A 21,269-nucleotide genomic window follows, 5' to 3' on the forward strand; every position below is an offset into this window, starting at 1 on the left:
GGGCTGGAGCAGCTCTGATCTGGAGACAGGATGAGAGCTGGGCTTGTTCAGCCTGGAGGAGGCTCCAGGGAGACCTTAGAGCAGCTCCCAGTGCCTAAAGGGGCTACAAGAAAGCTGGAGAGGGGCTTTGGACAAGGACTGTAAGGACAGGGCAAGGGGGAACGGCTTTAACCTGACAGAGGGCAGACTGAGATGAGCTCTTAGGCAGAAGTTCTTCCCGGTGAGGGTGCTGAGGTGCTGGCACAGGTTGCCCAGAGAAGCTGTGGCTGCCCCATCCCTGGCAGTGTTCAAGGCCAGGTTGGACGGGGCTTGGAGCAACCCGGTCTAGTGGAAGGTGTCCGTGCCCATGGCAGGAGTTTGGAACTGGATGAGCCTTATAGTCCCTTTCAAAGCAAACCAGCCTGTGACTGTGATTTCTAAAAACCCAGTGGTCACAAGGTAACCTGGTGTTATTCTGCGAGGACCTGAGTCTGCTGGTGATGTTCGGCGCGTCCCTCTTGGGTCCGACCGTGGCAGGCAGGGCAGAGCCTCCCTTCGCAGTGGGGCCCTTCCTGCCCGGTCGGCGCGGCTGGAGAAGCGGGAAGCACGGGCAGCGGGGAGCCGGGAGCGGTCCAGCCGTACCCCGGCTGGGGGGGGTAGGCGTGTGACCCCGCCAGTAGCTCCGCTCCGGAAGCGTATCGGCACGGGATGGTCCTTTTTGAACCCTTTTTGTTAAGCTGCGAGGCGCGGGAACTCTTAGAACAACCATCGCCGGTAGGAAACGCAGCGGGGAAGCGATTAAACCGCTGCCGCGCCGGGGTCCCAGAGGGTTCTGCCCCGCCGGGGTGCCCCCGGTGTCTCCGCCGGCGCGCAGGACGTGCTGACCTTTCGCGGCCGCGCTGTCCCCGCCAGGCAGCTGCCGCCGTCGCTCCGGCGCAGCTCCAAGGTCAGGGCAGCTAACTGCCCCCGCAGGTAGGCGCGGAGCTGCGCGCAGGGTGCGCGGGGAGGGACCGGCGCGGCGCGTATGGGAGGCGGCTACCGCGGAGGGACGCGCTCCCCGCGCCCTTATTTAAAGTGTGGCCGGGACGCCGAGTGGTGCTGCTAGTTGGATGCGCGGGGCCCTCCCCGAAAAGAAGGAGGGGGAGGAGGAAGGGGGAAGAGGAGGAGGGATCCTGGGAAGTTCAGTTTGATACCAAGTAGCGAGTGGGCTGCGGGGATCTGCTCGGAGATGGATAAGGATGAGATCCACCTGGACAGGCTGCCGGCACCGCGTAAGTCTGCGGGAATGTGGGGTACGGGAATGGGGTGGTATGGGGTGAGCTTTTTCTCGGCTCTGCGGGCGGTCGCTCGCCTCGGGCCTCCGCTCCCAGTGCCCCGATAAGGGATTTATTATTAGCGTTTTATCGGCTATATTTAAAAATTCAGGAATAATCTCTGCAAAGTAACAAAGAAATAAAATAGCTGTGTCCCGTAATGACTCCCCCTCCCTCCACCCCGCCCCAAACGATGAACCAGTGTAAAGTCCCTTTTACCTCCATTAATACAATAATTAAAAGCCTGTCTAACCCCGGAAAGCCAATCTAATTATGAAAAACTGCTGGAGTACAAAGCAGATATGACAAATCCTTGGGCTGATGACTGCTGTGAATTTGCACTGGGCCACCAAAGAGCAGCAAAGCAAAAAAGGTCTTAGAAAATGCGCTGGGTCTGTAAAATCATGTAGCTCTGTATCATTAACTAATGTGTGCAGCAAAATAAATTATATGTATTGGAAGGGGAAAATACATTCCTTGGCTGGGAATTTAGAGAATGTTTAGAGCCAAAGAGCGATCGTTTAAATGGTAGGGGGTGGGAATTTCGTTGGCTTTCCTCTGGAAATAATTCACAGCTCGGTGTCTGTGTGCATGCATGTGCACCCACAGAGGTGTTTATATAAAATCTGCATCCACATTGTGTGTGTAAAACCTTTGTGCACACACTCACTGGAACACAAATTCTGCAAAGCACTATTTACTGACTGCATTTTTCTACCAGTTTAGAGACAATAAAACTCAAACTGAGATGCTAACCAGGAACATACTGGAACACATATGATTATCCAGCTGAACTGTATACAAGTGCAGTAAATTTAGAATGGCACCATTTCTAAATTCCATGCTTTCCAATCAAAATTCCAAACTGTTTGCAGCTAAGAATAGCATTGGGAGCCCTAGTCTTTACTACTTCTTTTTGGATTCCCACGAAAACTGTTATCCTGGAGCCTACTCATTAAATGGCCAAATATTTCACTGGAGATCAGCCCATTTCTAAAGGAACTGCTGTATGCTCATCAAACTGTAGGCTAGCCCAAGTGCTCAGCTTGGAAAGAAAATTGTTTCTTTAGTGTCTGACATAAACCAGCTGGGCTTGATATCCAAATACTGGGGTATGGGGTTTCTGTGGGCCACTGGCTGTCCCCCATTAACTTCTTTATCAAAATAAAGGAGCTTGAAATTCTCAAAACTGCAATGGGAAGAAGAAAAGCATGGGAAGCTGAAGTGTTCTCAAAGCATGTTAACAAAGAATCTTGAGAGGGAGTTCTGTCAAGGGCCTGTAGGGGCAGGACAAGGGGGAATGGCTTTAACCTGACAGAGGGGAGGTTGAGATGAGCTCTTAGGCAGAAGTTCTTCCCTGTGAGGGTGGTGAGGCGCTGGCACAGGGTGCCCAGAGAAGTTGGCAGTGTTCAAGGCCAGGTTGGACGGGGCTTGGAGCAACCTGGTATAATGGAAGGTGTCCTTGCCCATGGCAGGGGGTTGGAACTGGATGAGCTTTATGGTCCCTTTCAACGCAAACCAGTCTGGGATTCTATGACTCTATAATAGAGCTGTTGGTAAGAGGACTAAATGATAAAATGGCACTAACAAAGCTCTATCATTAGTCATGGAGCAGGTGGCAATTTATCATCACAGTGTGAGGGAGAGAGCCCTGAGAAATTGTTTGAGTGCTCTTCAGCTTTGAGAAACTTCACATGGTATTTTACATTGTCATTTAATGTACCAGATCACCCATTAGCAGTGTGAACACTGCACACCAGCCTCATCAGTGAGTTCAAGGAGCACTTTTCTTCTTGGAGTCATGTGTTTGTATCTCTGTTGATCACCCACCCAAAAGAGCTTGCTTGTAAAAGCTGTTTGTCAGATGAAAGTCCTGCCTAATTCCATAATGGATCCATGTATTGTGGTACAAATCTTACCAATTGTTTGGCAATTTTTTTGCATCTATCGGAGAGATATGTGGCAACCTGTTCTTGAGGTTTTTACATGGTCCTTATACTCAATAAGCCTCCTGCAGTCAGTGATGGAAACTTGCTTGGTAAAAAGAGTTAGGAAAAAGATGGAGTAAATGAGAGGATAATAGGAGACAGGAGAGCAAGTGGAGCCCAAACTCCACTTAGCTCTGGGTAAATCCTATCAATTGCCTGTATCCAAAGTGCTATTTTACTTTTTGTTAACCAGGAAAAAAGTGACCTCAGTACCTTATTTTTGGCCTTTGGTGGCATGAAAGGATGCCACCAAAGGCCAAAAGGATACCACTTGTCCTTAGCTACATCTGTGCCCTGAGGACCCAGACACCACAGCTAGTGCCTGCCAGCTTACTTGATGCCAGTTTCTTCCTCATGTTCTGGGGTAATGAAGTACCTAATGAAGGTCATTTGGGGTGGGCTCTGGGGAAACCTACTGGCATGTTGGCCTCTGAGAGGACCATGGTGATATCCTATCGCTTCAGAGGCACTGGGACAACTGCTCAGGACTAAGCCCGGGATTAGGAGTCAAATCTTTAACCACTGCATTTCAACAATCAAAAATTCCGTGAGGGAACACCCATTTGAAAACCATGAGTTTTTGTCACCAACTTCAGTGTCATCAGACTACCAGCCCAGAAAATGAAATGCTTTCTCTTTTTCCTCTGGAAGACATAGTTCTGTCTGGAGGTGGGACTTCAGCACAGCCTCGTAGGTTTTTCATATGTCTTAGCCTTGCTTCCCATGGTAGCACTGCAGCTATTTCCATTAGCAGTGAAAACGATGAAGCATATTAAGCTGATAAATAATCAGAGATGACAAGGGACTAATAACCGTATTGATTTATTTAGGACTCCTTTTCCAGCCCTGTAACTCACAGTCATGCACATCATTAACTTAGTATTTTAATTTGTAGCAATAACTTATTAATTTCTAGGGGATGAGCACATACACATCTGAAGCAGCTGCTTTGGCTTGGTGCTGGGCTGCAGGCATATGCCTTGGGAATGCTGAATAGCTGTGCTCCCTTGTCCTGTGCAAGGCTGGCAGGAAGCAGGGCAGTGTGTCAGTCACTCGGACCTCTTCTGGAGACTGTAATATGCATGGAAACATAACCATAGGTCTCTTGCTGCAAGTGGAGGTGAGGGAGGTGAGGCGGTGGCATAGATTGCCCAGAGAAGCTGTGGCTGCCACATCCCTGGCAGTGTTCAAGGCCAGGTTCAAGGTCTAGTGCAGCCTGGTCTAGTGGAAGGTGCTTCTGCCTGTGGCAGGGGATTGGAACTGGATGAGCTTTAAGGTCCCTTCCAACCCAAACCAGTCTGGGATTCTGTGATTGAGACGGTGGGAAGTGGGGCACTGGAGTGCCAGATCGGTGGGTGTGCTAGTGATGTGCATGTAGCCCGATGGCTGCATGCTGTGTTTGGATGGGTGGGATGTGAAATCCAGGGTAAAAGTAGCTGGCCAAAGCAGCAGGCAGAAGACTAACCCTGGGAAGCAGAATTTATTGGCATCAGGAAGGGAAAAATGCCCCTTTTGACTTGAATTACACCCTTTGGATTCTGGCGATTTTGAGGAAAGGAAATTCTTGGGGACGTGCTGTGGTTGGGGAAAAAAAAAAAGGCTTGCTTTAAATTAGACTCGCTTTGGGGAGAGGGAAGAAAGGAAGGGACTGTGACAGGTACGACAAACTTCCTGAGTTTACTGTGTGAAAGGCTAGTGAATGCTAAGTTTGCTCATCTCCCCTCCTTTTTCATGGGGATACTTCACAGTCTTATGCCACTGGGTCCTCAGTAAGCCATCCTCTGATACACTCCTGACCAGAGACTTCTCCAGGAGGTGAAGGAGGGAGAAGCTGCTCTCACTGAAAGCCAGCCTTAGATACATAGCTGTAAACCACCATACAGCAAGGGTTTTGGCTTCCTGGGAATGAGATTTTGTTTGCCTCCACACAGAGCTCTATATCCTGCTGTGTGTTATCAAGGTACTCCTAAATCTTTGAACTGTAGCATTGAAAGGCTGTTACATCTTCATTTGCTGCAGTCTGCACAGGGAAGAGCTGTCTCCACAGGATAGCCTGCCTGAAGTCCTTAGCATTTTCCTTTGGTAAGATGATGGGGAATTGAAAGTACCTGAGCTATCAAACACTCATTTCATATAAAGTTTATGTAGAGTTCTTGGGTCACTTGAAAGGTAAAGCATTAGACTGATCAGCTCCGTGAACAAGTCACCACTTCTTTCTTCCTTTCTTATTTCTTGTGAGTGTTTTCAGGCATTCTGAAGTACTTCTGTGACATCCTCATATTTCATTCTACAAGCCAAGACAACAATACTGGCATGAAATAGTTCTGCTTACTTTCAGACTACAAAAGGAGTTTAACTGGGGATGATCTGTGCTATTATGGGAATATTCACCTTCCTGACCTCACCCAGTGCTCACTGACAGACTTGGAATGATGGCAGGACTTGCAGTTGTGTTGTAGGTATAAACCCCATTGTGGGGTTTACAAATGCCATGTTTTCGGGTGTTGGCAGCCTATGTGCCTTGCTGCAGCCCCATCCCAGGGTTATTTTCAGTGGTGCTAAGTCATCTTGTGTCAACTGTTAGATGTCATGGAGTAATGTGACTAAGAGGGCACAATTTCTTTCCGGTACTCTGAAAAGCACAAAAGGATAGTGATGTCTCTGTTATCACTGTGAGGTAATTTATGGTAAATACAGGCCTTTTAGAAAAAAACACAGTGGCTGCCTTGCTGGGGAGGCTTGGAACACACAAGAAGCAAAGCTCCTAGTGCTGGACTACATTTGTCCCTACTGCCACTTCAGTGGCTGGCCCACAGGCCCTCAAGGGAAATGGAGTTTTATTTATTTGGTTTAGCCTTTGATTTGGATCCCTCATCCCTTTATTTCTCAAAGTCATACTACCTTCTGGTGGGAGGGTTGTCCCTTCTCCCTGCCTCCTAGTCTCCCTGTATCCTTTCACCATTATCTGCAGGCAACTGCCCCTTGTCCTGTGTCTGTCCTCACTCCTCGTTTGTTGTGTTTCTTTGTGCTGCACCCCATGTTGTGCTGCTACAGCTTCCTTTGCTGTCTCCAGGGTCTTGTCCCTGCCTCTCCTCTGTGGCTGGCCCACATGCCAGGGGTTTTTTTCTCTCCTTTTCTCTCCTTCAGACTTCCACAGTTTATGTCTTTGAATCTTCTGCTTGCAGTGTGTCCTTCCAGCCATTATGGGAACTATTTCCAGATTTGATCTGATAAAAATGCACTAGTAACACTTGATCCAATGCCATTCCTCTTTAGTAGCTTTGCCTGCTTACCTTATCTGCATATCTGATTGACTCTTGGCAGCTCTGTATCTGTGCGAGGACCTGGATTTTTCCTAAGAATGGTGCATTAATAATCTATAGAATTGTCAAAATGTCCTTTCAGGCTGCAGCTCTGAAAAATAGAACTTTTTTCGTTTTCTAAGCCGATACAAACACCTATGGCTCTTTGCACATGACTAGAAGTGCTCTGAAGAAGATTTAAAACCTGAAATCTGTTATGAAAAGGCTAAGTGGTTTGCAGGCATTAACTGCTCTTTTTCTATCTTATAAATTATTTAACTTGCATCATGACATCAGTGATTACAAGTTAAGTATTCCTGGCTCCCAGTCCTGCTGGCTTACCTCTCCCACTATTTGTATCTTGTGTAGAGAGAAACTTGCTGACTATGTACTAAAATGAGAAAAAAAAACCCTTTGCTTTCTAAACGCATTGCAAATATTTGTTGCCTCTTGTACTCTTCATTAATGTCAGCTGGAGTTCTGCTTGCAGAACAAACTTGGGATGTGCAGTAGGGATCGGTGTGTTTAGAAGTAAGGTTCACTAGGAAAAAAAATGTCTAGAGAGAGAAGAACACATTTCACAGCACTCAACTAGTGAGAAAGGGAAAAGGTTGGCAACCAAATGTCATTTCCAGTGGAGGTTCAGAACACATTTTAAAAAAAAAGTAGGAAAAGTGAGCAGATACTGACTTCAGCAACATCACACAGGTAAAAGTAATGAATTCAGAGTCCTCGGAATGCATTTTAAACTGCTTTTTAGCATGATATTGTGGGAGTTTTGTAAGGGTTCTTAAGAAGAGGACCAAGAGCCAAGGTGGAGGTTTCAGGGCTACACATCACTCAAAGTTTTAGTTTTTCAACTGCTTTGAAGTAAGGAAAGTGTCAGAAATGTGTCTAGTGCTGTGTTAACAGTCAAAGCAAAATCTATTCTGTATTTATGTCACATCATTAGTGCTATAGCATCTTGGCTGACGATGTACCACAAGACATGTCAGTGAATGTGCTTTGCGATTCTTCCTGGATTTTGGCAGGCAGGGATTCAAAATATGGTATGACTTTATGCTTGTGCTATGATTGCCCAGAAGAAATCTACTGCAGACTGCAAAAGATGACAGCTTTTATGCAAATACCATTAAATTCATCACAGCAAGCTGCGGCACTATTGTCCTGAAAAGGTTTTCTGCTGATGGATGCAGGCAATTTTGGCAACCCAGCAAGAGGAGGAGAAAGGATTGTGTGGGCATGCTGCATTTGCTGCTGTGTTTCTGTGAGTAGAGCATTCAGCTTCATATTAAATCATCTCTTTAGTTTGGGTTAGCATTGCTATGGTGTATTTTTATAGAGAAGCCAATCTTTTGTGTTTGATCAGGTATAGATACTGCTGATGGAAGGGATGCATGTAACAGTTTGGGATGTAATGTTTGGTGCCACAGTATATCTGAAGGGAGGTATCAGAGGCAGAACCACTGCAAGGATAAGACTAAGCAGACCATGTCAAAGCAGCTGGACCTGGTACTGTGTTCAGCTTTGGGGCCCCCAACACAAAAGGGACCTGCTCGAGTGAGTCCTGAGGAGGCCAAAGAGATGCTGTAAGGGCTGGAGCAGCTCTGATCTGGAGACAGGCTGAGAGAGCTGGGCTTGCTCAGCCTGAAAAGAAGGTGGCTCCAGGGAGACCTTAGAGCAGCTCCCAGTGCCTAAAGGGGCTACAGGAAAGCTGGAGAGGGGCTTTGGACAAGGGCCTGTAGGGACAAGACAAGGGGGAATGGCTTTAAACTGACAGAGGGGAGACTGAGATGAGATCTTAGACAGAAGTTCTTCCCTGTGAGGGTGCTGAGGCGCTGGCACAGGTTGCCCAGAGAAGTTGTGTCTGCCCCTTCCCTGGCAGTGCTCAAGGCCAGGTTGGATGGTCTAATGGAAGGTGTCCCTGCCCATGGCAGGGGTTGAAGCTGGGAGAGCTTTAAGGTTCCTTCCAACACAAACCACTCTGTGATTCTGTATGCAGTGAGAGCACCCTTTCCCAAGGCTCACTAGTGAAAACTACTACTTTATTGTCTGTATCCTGTATTTCTGGCACAGAGTCTGAGAGTGGTCTAAAGAAGGAAAATGGTTCTCTGCATGTTGTATGAATGTTGGTATGTGGTCAGCAAACCTTGTCCAGATGCTTGTAGCTTGCTGCATACTTTTGAATGTTCTTTTTCTGATGAATGGCAAGAACAGGTTTCTAAAAATAAATTAATGGTTTTCCCTTTCTTACTTCCTGTGACTTAATATACTTTATTTATCTATATGGCTACTAGTCATCATCATTCTTTAGCTCACAAGAGTATAAACAAAAATGAGCCTGAGTCACAAAGTAAGGATGTTGAGCCAGGCTTTTTCCAGGATTTTAGCCAGGTGTAGGAGTTGGAGCCTGGGGCTTGTGAAGGGAAAGGGCTGGCTCTGGGGTCGTGCTTCAGGAGTCTTGCATATGAAACAAGGCAGCACAGAGGTGCTTTCTGCATCTTCTTCCAAGTTGGTAAGACCTTGCAGCTCTGTGCAAAGAGCTGAAAATAAGCAGAGTGTATTTTCAAGGTTAGTTTATCATTCAAATAATGTAACCCATGTGAGAGTCCCTTTAATTATTCCTCTTGCATACCCAAGGGTTGATCAGACCAACATCTAAGGCAACGGTTACTTTCATCTAATCTGTTCTAGAAACAAACATTAACAAATTTATCCTCCTAGGGCAAATAGTCAATTCATCATGCAGCTAATAGTGTGGCCCAAAACCAGTCATAAACTTGAATCAAACACATTTCAGAAATCATGTTGTTGGGATCTTTAGGAAGTAGGTCTCTTTTCTCTGGTGATTGCCTACTAAAATCTAAGCCTGATTTGTACAACAGTATCAGAACATGCTAGAATTTTGTTTACTTACTAGAAATGTGAAGTAATCTGACCTGAAACATTCTAAGTATCATTTTCATTCCCAGAACATATTTTGGGAAGTCCTCTCTTTGTTGCGAAGGAGCACATCTGTCCGTTACAACGTACGTTAAATAGGAAAGACCCATTACAAGGTGGACTGGACAATATGAATTAATGCTCTCAGGACCTCTGTGTATACACATAGCTGTGTGTTGGGAGATAATAGGACTCACTCTTTGTCTCATGGGAGAAGCAGACTTCCTAACAAGCAGAACAATGAAGAGTGAGTGTCAACATATTCCAATTTTTTATCATCATGACCAAAACTTTCATTTCAAGGGATTATTCTGGGGCTATCAGTAGCAGCAGTGTACTAGTAGGCTTGTGTCTGCAGGCTCCATCGGTTTATCTGTAGGGTTTAGTGTTGATATCAACAGGGGCATAGATTTGAAATGCTATTTCATCTTTACAATCTCTGTCAATAATCTATTTGACAGCTGAGACTGGCTAAAAAGCATAAGAGAACAGCCTATGGTACGTTGAGAGGATATACTCCAGCTAAGAGAAACAGCTATTTCTATTCTACAGGTCTGTGTTTCAAATTCAGTCGTCTTGTAGAAATATTATACTCCATGTGCCCTGAGATTTAAGATGATGTCTGGGCTCTCCAAATAGAACAGATCCTGTTTCTGAACAGTTGCACTTGAGGGTGTACAGAAGATCCTCCTTTAACTCCCATGGTAGAGAGCCAGGTTGAGAGGCCAAGGCTGAACACAGAAATCATGTCCTAGCCCTTTTGGACATGCTTTAGAAGTGCAATGTATTTCTTTACCCACAGATCTTAGAGGATTCATAAACTTTAGTGAGCTGCCAGAAGAGTTGATCGACTCCTTTTGCATTGCATTCTTTGCTGTTGCACAACTTCTGTTATATGGCAGGAATGAATATGTTGAATTTATGGGTTTGACAAGTAACGGAAAATGAGAATTGTCACTTTAGTTCACTTTTCATTTCAGATTCAGCTGAGAGAAGATTCAGAAAACTACCATGGGCATTGTGTAGGTGAGAATGGAAAGAGCAAAGCGGCATGTGTCTGCCCCAAATTCAATAGGGTCAAGTTGTTCTGGGTACTCCTTGGTTCAGAAGTGGAGATTAGACTGTCAGGCTATGTTGATTCACTCTTCTCTTTACTTTGCAGGGGACTGTTGAGAGTCATCCTACAGGAAAATCTGACTGAATGAAATAGCTGTTTTTTAAAATCACAGCTAATCATTTTCATTTGAGAATGAATTTGGTCTCCGCAACAGGCTAAGAATAATGACAAGTCATCAACCCAAGAGAAATTCTCTGTGCTTGCCTGCACTGTTCTTATCCTGCCCTCATGACTTTTTTGTGCTGCCATACATTATTGTTAATTAATCTTAACCATTTAAGTCCATCTGACAATATAACTGAGTCTTTGGATAATAAAAAACAAAACCCACATACTAATTACCAGTGGAAGAGCAAAACCAGGTTTTGGATTAGGTTTTAAACATTGTTACATACCAGAGGCATAAAAATTAAGTCTGAGCTTTTTAAAGCAAGTTATTTCTAAATGGCAGATGAATTATTTTAAGTTTTATTAAAATTTTTCATTGTAACATCTTGCTGACAAGCCTTCAGTTAAAAGAGCCAGTTTCCAAAGCAAGGTATTTGTTGTCTTCATAACATAAATTAATGAAAGATTTCCCTTTTTCTTTTAAGTATATTTTCACAAAATAGCTCATTGGGGTTGTATCCCAACATCTTCCATGCCTGTGTTTCCAAGGGAAGCCTGCAGCATGCTTCTGCATAGCGTTTTCTCCACCAAACACAGACAGTATTTCACAATACAGCCCTGATACTTCATTTATGCATCTGTGGAAGCAGTTTTTAGAACTATTCAGTTGAAGTAGAGGATCTTTGTGTTTCATGTGAACTCTGCTCTGGAATCCAGCAAAGATTGTGCCATTCATTTTAATTTGTGCAGCCAAGCACATGTCTAATGGTAGCAGAGTTCAGCATCTCATCACTCATGGCACTAGATCTTTAAAGGAAAACCCAGTCAAAGCAGTTCCTGGGAGCCTGCAATTGATTTCAGTCCAGCAATTACTCTGTATTGACTGACTTGGACACATTGTCCATCAGGAGCAGGAGTTGCCGACATAGACTCAGTTGCGCAAAGTTTTCCTGTTTTGCAGATGGCCAATAAAACCAGAGACCTTTGCAAACATATTTCAACCTCAACATGAACAAGCTGATGCTGAAAACTCCCCAAAAGACATTTAATGTCATTTACTGAGTGAAGGGTGTATATGTGGTGTCATTTAATAACATGAGTAGGAAAAGAGAGTTCTTATAACCAGGTGATTCCAGGGGAATGTGCCTCCTCTGGAGTCTGGTACTGCTACCAGACCAAACCAGGGAGCTAATTCAGCTTTTACAAGGTTTGATACCTCTTTTTGCAGCTGCTGTCTTGTTTTACTCTCTTTCAGACTATATTTTTAAGATTTAAAAGGAGAAAAGAGGCTATTACAGACACAAAGACCCAACAGGCAAAGTGTTTCCGCTATCCCGAGGCACGAAATCTGAGCTCCTTTGGAACCTGAATGAGTCCTGGCACAGTCTTGTTCTTTCTTTATATATTTATTTCCCTGTTTGGCTATTCTACTTGCTTTTCCCACGTTATCATCAAAGTGGCTCCAGAAGGGACAGTTGTGAAACAGAAACTATCTGAGTAGGGGAACAAAACCAGAGCTTTTTGTTAAGCTAAAGATGCCTCCGGTTTAGCAAAACCAAACTCTAATTGCCCTAAGTATCTGCAAATGTTGCTGCTCTCTTCTAAAAGTGTTTTAATGTTGGGGGGTGGGGAGAATGAAGAAAGGCAAAAAGAGATGTCAGTGGCAGCCCTGTCACATTGAAATTTGGGTTGAGCCAGTTCAGGAATGGTGGTTTATCCCTCTTCCTCCTCTCTGCCCTGGCCTGAGTGCAGATAGATTTGCAGCAGTGAAGCTAAGGGAAAAAATAGTTCTTTTCCCTGGTTCACATGAACTGCTTTGAACTGGAACAGATGTGGATGTACAGAACTATCTGCTTACAGCAACTGTTCCATTTATAACCACGGGTTTTCTATTCAGGTCTCTTTATCATTTTAACTTGTTTTCTGTTTCCACGTCCTTTTCCACAATAAAATAGTCTTAACTGAATGGGTTTTCAGCTTGCATCGAAAAGTGCTATTCCTTGCATGAGCATACAATGCCAGCGTTATTGTTCAGTGACTTTTTGCTAATAATGATGGCCAGTGGAAGAGAGGTTGAGTTTGGGTTTGTGGTATTTGGAAAATGGGGTTCAGAATATTGGTTTATTTTCAAATTAGGGCAGAATCTGGAGTCTGATGTGAAAAAATCTTGCAAAAGGTGTTTGTAATATTTAACCTCCAAATGACATTTCCATTAATTTTCTGCTGTTTTGAACTCTATTTAACTTTGGTGTACAAACTAAGTTTGTGTGCAACCCAGACCAGAATTTTTTCAGTGAGATAAGAGATTCAAACTCAAACACAAAAATGAGGATGGTGGTGTTGTTTGTGCTTTGTGTTTTTCATGAACTCCTGCTTTGGAGTAAGTTCACTCCCTGTTTGATTTAAGTGCTCAATAATTAATTCTGCCAATGCTCTGCTAAGGAGGAAGGTGAGTCCTGCAGGTCCTAGTGACTGAGGCATGGGGATGTGTCCTGAGATGGTTAAAATCCATGGAAGTCATAAATGCAATCAGTGGTGGTTGATTAAAACTCATCAGTTAGGCCTCTCCAGTGCTGTGTTTGCTTGGGTGGACCATGTGGCCTTTATTATAAAATTAGAAATTCATTTTTGTAGAGTTACTTCAGTTTCTTGGTTCTCTAGTTTTTCATGGAGACAAAGAGTTGTTTGTATATTGGAGACTGTCCATGTTACGTTCTTTGGGTTTAGTTCATTGCTTTGGGCCTTGACATAGAAAACTAACTTCATTGAAGCTGTGCAAACAGATAGGATTTTAATCTAAACCATATTAAAAGTTGGAACCTTCTGTGACCATGGGGTTTCTCTGGGTTCAGCCATGAGCCTGCACTAACTTTGGGGTGGCCAAAGATTATTTTTGTGATGTCAAGGCACTTTTCTCTCTTCTGGTTGACTTGGTACCAACTCTAAAACTGGATGATGTGGTCCTGTGAACCAGTGTTTTGTCAGTGTTGGGATACCGTGAGGAGCAGTCTAGGAAGGCACCACAGTGTTGCAGCCCCCCAGGCTATGGATTCCTCACAGTCTGGGGCAAGAAATGCTTTGCTGTTGTTCAGCTTAGATGTAAGGAAGAGGCTCTTCCCTGTGAGGGTGCTGAGGTGCTGGCACAGGTTGCCCAGAGAAGCTGTGCCTGCCTCATCCCTTGCAGTGTTCAAGGCCAGGCTGGTTGGAGGCTTGGACAACATGGTCTGGCGTGAGATCGCTGGCCATTGCAGGGGGTTGGGAACTGGATGAGCTTTAAGGTCCCTTCCAACCCAAACCATTCTGTGATGCTCAAGTTAAATGAAAATAAAAGTAGATACTTGCATTATGGAGGAAAGAGTTTCAAAAGGTTCCCCAACAACAAATGAATGAAGAAACAAAATGAAATGTTGCGCTTAATCTGCTCTGACCAAGGTTAAACGGGTAAGATCTCTTTCTCCATCTGTCAAGCTGATGTGTAGACAGTTTTCTGACACACAACTTAAATCCTGACTCACTTAAACTCTCGTGTAATTGCACCCCCGGGGTTCACCTTTCAGGGAGAAGTGTTTCTCTTGCTCTTTTCTCCTTCCCATTATCCATATGCTTTCTGTCTCAATAGATAGAAATAGCTGTAGTTCGCTTTGCTTGGTTTAATTTTCATTTGAAATTTCTTCTAAGAAAAAAATACAGATATTTAACTGCAGATATATATATATATATTAAATCTCCTTGACTGTTTCTGGTTATATTGCCTCTTTTCACCACATAACAAACCCTTTTCACATTATCTCCAGGGCAGAACTTTTCTTGTGAACTCTTCTAGTGTCCTTGCACTCCCCTTGTGTAGCTTTAATACAAACTAAAACTTTATGGGAATGTAGCCCGTCCACAACCACATGAAAGCTGTGGTTTCTAAACAACCCCCAGCATTGATCAGGTCTGGTGGTTCAGTTTTGATTTGATATGTTCTCTAGAAACCGTACTTGCAATGTTCAGTGAAGGCTGGAGAGCAGACACCAAGTTCCCAAAAGGTAATTGCTGTCTGGACTGAAGCAGCATCTCATTTATCCCTTCCTGTAACTTGTCCGCATGAGTCATTTTAGCCTCTTATTCACCTAAACACCACCTAATTTGCCTGGTTTTAATGTTGATCAGCAGTAATTTCTTAATGTGAAGAATGTACGGTGAAGGAAAATCAGTTTACAGTTCTTTGATAGATCAGTTCCATTTTTTTGTTCACATTTGCCTGTTTTATTTACTTTAATTTTAAGGAAAAATAAGTACATGGAGTCTGGTTTTAGTCGAGGACTTTTCTGTTTTATGTGAGGAACAGACAAAGACCTGTTGCATCAGAGGAGTAAAATTAAGTGGGGGAAAAAGAGTGTTCTTTCTCTTCAACAAATCAAGTGCTTCCACCGTACAGGAATATACAGCAGCGTATTCTGCCCACATGTGTGGGCACTAAGGATAAGTAGACACATCAACAGAGGGAAATCTCTGACAAGTTTTAATGTCACTTGCACATGGGATGTATCTTTGGAGACAGTCTGTCCCTTTCATTCCCTAATAACTTTTGACAAGAGACAGATAATGCGGCAGAGTTTATTTTAAGGTAGATTGTTTAATTTTGTATGTCTTCTCTGTCTCTCCCTTCTTTTCCTCTCTCTTTTCTTTTTCACACCAAAAAGTTAATGCCCCAGCTCTTTAAGTTTGGTTTTTTAGGGTAAATAACTGGTTAGATTTGGGCAGGAAGCAATGGATGCAAAGAGCAGCTGGATGTTGTTGGAATCACAGGTCTTTGGCTGTGGGGGACATGCCCCCCCCCCCCCCCCATCCTTCTGCTGGGGGAATTTCTGGGTCTCTGTCTGCAGGTAAGAGATAATACTCCTGAGCTGTTCCCAGGGTTCATGCAGAAGAATCCAGATTTTTTCCTGTTTTTTTCTTTTTCCTATTTTTTCATTCTTCTGTATGCCTTTTGTTCTTTTATCAGGTGTGCACTTGAGGTTGGTGGTAAGTACCACTGAGCAGAGTAGTGCTGGTGGAGGTCAGCCCCAAGCATAACTGAGCAGACTCCCAAACCATGTGGTTGTTCAGTGGAGGGTTAGATGTCTAAACCAGTACATTATCTGATCAATACTTGTGACCAAAAGAAGATTTAAACATCAGGGTCTTCAAAATAGAGAAACAGTTTGTTCACCAGTGCTTGAGCATGCTTGATGCAGGCAGCTTTGCTGTCTCTCTGCATCCATCTATGCTCTCACAGCACCAAATACATCCAGAGGAAATAGGATGAAAGGTAAGAATTCTTTTGGAATTCTTAAGGGCAGTCTGGAGAGGCTGCACCTGGGAGGAAGTGGATTAATTTTAAAGCTCTTGGAAGTGCGTAAATATGGGTGATGCTCTGCCTTTTCTGGCTCCCATTTTAGGCTGATCTGTTATACATCTGTGGCACCATCGATAAATGAGGCATCACCTCATTTGAAGGGCACAGAAATTTGCTGTGGGAACCTGGTGTGTTCCTGTAGGCTGGAGCTCCCTCAGGCCCCAGTTTGCTTCCAGGCATGTCCTGCAGCCTTCTCCAAGAAGGGTGCAAAATGTCTTACCTGAAACAGAAAACAGAGAGGATAGTTTGCCCCTGAAGAATTTTCTTTCAGGTTCAAAACATGAATTCTGGGTTGGTTGGTAAAGTGCTGTTTGAGAGGCTGCTTTTGTAAGACACATGTCAAAGCCCTTCTTGAATCCTATCAGCTCTTTGCATCAACTGGTGTCTTACAGTGAGAGTACACCAAAGTCTGTGTGAATGAGTGCTTCACTTTGTGTTTTCTGTATTAGTGATGCATTACAGCAGCATAGGATCAAGGAAGTCTGTTAAAGAGGAAAATATCTATCTCACCTCACTAAATTTGTGCAATAAAATGATGAATTTGGACTATGAGGGTTGTAACTGGAGCCTTTCACAGCCTCCCCCCGTGCACCAGTAGGGTGTTCTGTTTTAGAAGCAGGGATCTTACAGTAATACCAGCTTTAGCTCATCAGCTTTTGCTCCATTCTCACCATTCTATTGCTTAAAACCTCAATCAGTCAATTATGAGTCTGCTACAGAGTCTGAGCCTTAACCCTTCCTTGGACTTGCTACTGCTATTTGGTTGGATGGGGCTTGGAACAACCTGGTCTAGTGGAAGATCTCCCTGCCTGTGGCAGGGGAGCTTTAAGGCTCCTTCCAACCGATACCAGTCTGGGATTCTATGATTTCTTTCCATCCTAATTTACACAATAATCTCATAGTTTAAAATGAACATCCTGTCCTTCCTTACCTACGGTGTGCAAAACTTAAACCCAGTCAAAATATCCATATAGAAGTAAACTGATGGATGTCTGAAACCTTCTGCTTTTTGAAAGCACTAAAGCTTACCCTTTAAGCTCTCTTTATAAGGCTTTATGAGGGAATAACTTGTGGCTTTTAATTCTCAGGGTGAGGAGGGGAGCAGCCATTAAGTAAAAATCTGTCTGGAGTAAGTGAAGCTGATAGTCACCAAAGTATGCGTTACAGTATGGTCAACATCTGTGAGAGGCTGTCACTGAGAACAGGCCAAAAAGGCAGACTGAAAGACAAATTAGAAAGGAGGTGGAGTGTTATTAAAGCTCTTAATTATAAACAGGAGGCACTCTGATGTTGGTTCTTTTCTTTAAAACTGCCCTGTGAGCAGGACTTTCTGACTGGGAGATGGTAGCATGGGATCCAGAACCTTTTTTAGGCTTGAGAAGAAGCTGCACGTTGTCTTACCATATTGATGTATTCCAATAATGAATTTGAACCATGAGAGTTATGGACTGTAGGGTTTCTAATAGTGTTTTCCACTGGTTGTAACTCAGCTCCAGTAGGCATTGAAAGATTGAAAGAAAGACATGCTGCCCTTCACTAGAAAATGTTTGACTCCTGACTGGTTCTGAAATCCCTGGTCTGCTCTCAGCATCACATAGTGTGTGAGCATGGTAGATCATCCGTTGTGGAGATGCAAACATTTTTGAAAGGGCTTTAGAAAAGTATTTCCACCTGTGTTTTCATTGGTAGTAGCAGCTATTAACATGCTGAAAATATTACAAGAGCTGATTCCTTTGCCTCTTAAAGAAAGGGTGAGTTAACACAATATTTGTAGTGATTCAGATTTCATATGCTGCTTGTTTAGGTGGCTTTGGAAATGTTGTGTTGGAAGATAGGCACCAAAGCTTCCCTGAGTTCATAGAATCCCAGACTGGTTTGGGCTGGAAGGGACCTTAAAGCTCATCCAGTTCCAACCCCCTGCAAGGACACGTTCCACTAGACCAGGTTGTTCCGAGCCCTGTGCAAACTGGCCTTGAGGTCAAGGGCTAGGCTCTAGCAGTAACTTAGTTGTGTTGGTGCCAGGACCCATCTTGGAGGTGACAGCCATGGTCTGTGTCCTGTTACCCATCCTGGTGGCCATGCTGATGGCCATCAGGCAGGAGTGGCAGCAGGCTTGCCACGCTTACTGAATGTAATTAAACACTCCATCAGAGCTGGTGCACAGCAGCTGTTTTGAGAATAACATGATGGAAATGTGATGGGACATTTTGGTGGCAGTAAGCCCATGCATACTTGCAACTGGGAGCGCCCTGTCTCCCCTTGAATGCCCCATTCCATGCCTTAGTTTCAAATATACTTAAGAGTGGCTATATTAATGAGAGCTACTGCTTAATTTGTTTAATTTGAAAAGCTGGAAGGCTTTCTGGTGAGGGGTGTTATAGAAATTATTATAAAAGTTATTCCCATACTGCTATATGGGAATATGGGTGAAGAAGGCATGTTTAGAAAAGCTTGAATGACTGCAGTTTTCTGTCCTTTTGCTTTGTGTTGTTATCCCTCATCCTTGTCACTATTGGAATGCTAGTGCTTTTGGAATTACCTTTTCAACTTGGTCCTACAGGTTACTAATGAACCAGACCTATCTACTCTGAGAAATCTTTGCTTAGCATCAGCAAGACAAATAGCCTGCTTAAATATGCACAGGTTTGTGTTTCCCTCCATCAGGACTGACAAGCTTTGTCCTTAGTGGTGTCTGTTCTTGTGTTTTTAAATCCATGTTTGTATTCTGCTCTGGGTATTTATTTTAAAATCTAGTTGTGAATCAACATATTCTCAATCTGAAATGTAGATCTCAGACTGAGATATTTCAGATGTTTGAACTGAATCCAGTTTTAAAGTACCATAGTTATCTAAGAAGTACATCAAAGTTTCCTTCAGTGTTCATTTCTCATTATTATCTGTTCTGGAGCCCTGATTGTTTTTTTAGTGTAATTAGTGTATGTGTTACCATAAGTTCTCTTTGTGATCTTGCATCAGATGTGTTTACAGAGAAGAATCTCTTCCTGTACCTATGAACTGAAGTTTTACTATATCAAAACCAAACCTTTACCCTGATTCCACAATTTTAGACACTGCATCTGTGTACTACTGGGTTACTCCAAAGTGCTGGTTTTATTTCACTATGGTCACTATGGTTTGCATTTCTATCAGATTCCTTAAGAAAGTCACCCAAATGAGTTAATGGTAGCTCTATACTATGCCAGCTTTATGCTGGCTGTGGCAGGACAGGATCTAAAATTAAGTGTGCTCATGACAAATTACCCTACCAGAAATTTCTTGGAACTTGAAGCAGTAAAGTGATTATATTTACCATTTAGCATGTTGTGTTATGGGACTGTGAACTGTTGGATGTGGTACCAGCAGCCTTACATCTTACATTGTTAAACCAGACTTGGTTGTGCATACCTTCTTGGAAAAGGATGTGCTCTCATGACTTGGGATGAGAACCAGACAAATACAAAACACTCCACCTGAGTAGAAATGGTTAGCTGGTTAAATAGCAGTTCCTCAGAAGAAGGTCTAGAAGTCATAAACTAGGCATAAATCCACAATATCTTATGTCATAGGGAACATGTAGTAATTCGGCTCAGGGCTGGAAAAGCCTGACCTGGAGTATCTTACCCAGTTTCAAGCAGGTTTTTGCAAGAAAAGTGTGTATTATACAGGTTAATGCTGAGAGAACATCAACAAAAATGAAGAAAAATCTAAGAAAATATGTCTTAGAAGAAAGCAATGGGAGAGAGGCATTTGGCCAACAGGGTTTGCAAACTTCCCGTTGGGTTTCCAGGTAGAATTGTTGTTTGTGGGGAACATTCATTATCCTTGTCCTGTTCTAAGGTGCCCTATGTTAATGCTGGAATTTATTTGTAACCTGGAGGGAAAAATCCATTTTACATGACAGGAAAGGAACTAGTGAGAAACCTTCTGTGTATGCATGGCCTCTGTGCCAGCTGCTTTCAGGAACTCTTGGGTCATCATGTCTAAATCTTTGCTATTTTGGGGAACCACATTACAGAATCCCACTCATGAATTTCTCAAGTACCATTATAAAAATAGTTTGATTTGATGTATTTATTTATTTTTATTTTCTATTTTCTTTGCTTCTATTCCTCTGATAGAAACCTCATGTCTTTGATTTGGAGGCTTATCTCTAATGATCTAAATGTTAATGTTAATGTAGTCACATATGTGCTTTATTTGTTCTTCATTGCCCTTTGGTTTCTTGACTCAGGGGGAAAAGAGAGTAATGAAGGGGTAGTTCTTTTATTGTCTTCTAGAAAGACAAGCTTCTCCTTCCATCACCACCACCTCCCCCCTTCCCCCCCGAGTCATTCTCCATCTGTTTAAGTTTGAGTTCATGTTGCTGAAATAGGGGGTGATGAATACTGCAGGCCATATCCTAGAGAAATGATGTTTTTTCATCTTTACTGGAAGTCTCTTGCTTGATATACCCTAAATTGTCCTTTGCCTTTTTCCTGAGCTGTGTCTCACAGATGGATAGTTGTACTTAGATCAACTGATACATAAAGGAGTCCTGAAGTATCCTGCAATGCTAGACAGAGCCACCAAGTATTACCTCTGCAGACAGTTAAGAACAGCCTGTTAATCAGAAATCACATTCCACCGTACTGAGAGCCCTGATGGGGTTGTAAAGGAATTACAGTCATAGAAAAGGTATTTTTGTGGGTGTTCCTTGGAATCAAGAAGTCCTGTTGCTTTTGGGCACAGGGCTGACAGGCAGTAGGTGTGCAGTTCAATCATAAGGTGTTAGCTGCAGTTTGATCATAAAGTGTAAGTCAAAAGGTTGGTTTGACACTGTTTTCTGCTGTTCTGCTCTGAGAGCACCTCTGCCACCAGTGGTAACTAGGCATTCTCAACAGGATATGTGTCTCCCACAGAGAAGACCTAGGTGGCTGTTGGAGTGGAGGGGTGTTAGCCATCTCTTAACACCATCATAAGGGAACTCGAGCAACACAGCAACTTGAAGTTGTTACTGATAGCAAAAAGAGGTTTGGTTAGGGTTGGAAGGGCCCTTACAAAGATACCCCTTAAAACATATGTTTGAGAGGAACTGATGTACCAGGTGAAGTTTTCTAGAGATTGAGCAACAACCTCAGCTGATTTTTGGAGGTGAAG

The 21,269-nt window shown here is 43.5% G+C and overlaps 1 protein-coding gene across 5 annotated transcripts in view; it reads left to right on the plus strand.

The window, feature by feature from the left end:
• The first annotated feature begins 960 nt into the window (after positions 1–960).
• The window catches only part of ANO1 (anoctamin 1), an 83,012-nt gene continuing 62,703 nt past the window's right edge, over positions 961–21,269 (plus strand). For 4 of the 5 annotated variants that reach the window (XM_061453097.1, XM_061453098.1, XM_061453099.1 and 1 more), the window contains exon 1: positions 964–1,250. In XM_061453097.1, coding sequence (XP_061309081.1) covers positions 1,208–1,250 — 43 coding nt within the window. In that variant the 5' untranslated portion in view covers positions 964–1,207. Of the gene's footprint in view, positions 1,251–21,269 lie in introns of all 5 variants that reach the window. The other variant, XM_061453101.1, reaches the window with a different exon arrangement.

The sequence above is a fragment of the Pezoporus flaviventris genome, unplaced genomic scaffold (assembly GCF_033815535.1).
Source record: "Pezoporus flaviventris isolate CSIRO_AGI_PZ_B2104156 unplaced genomic scaffold, CSIRO_AGI_Pfla_v1 ptg000014l, whole genome shotgun sequence".
Lineage (NCBI taxonomy): Eukaryota > Metazoa > Chordata > Aves > Psittaciformes > Psittacidae > Pezoporus > Pezoporus flaviventris.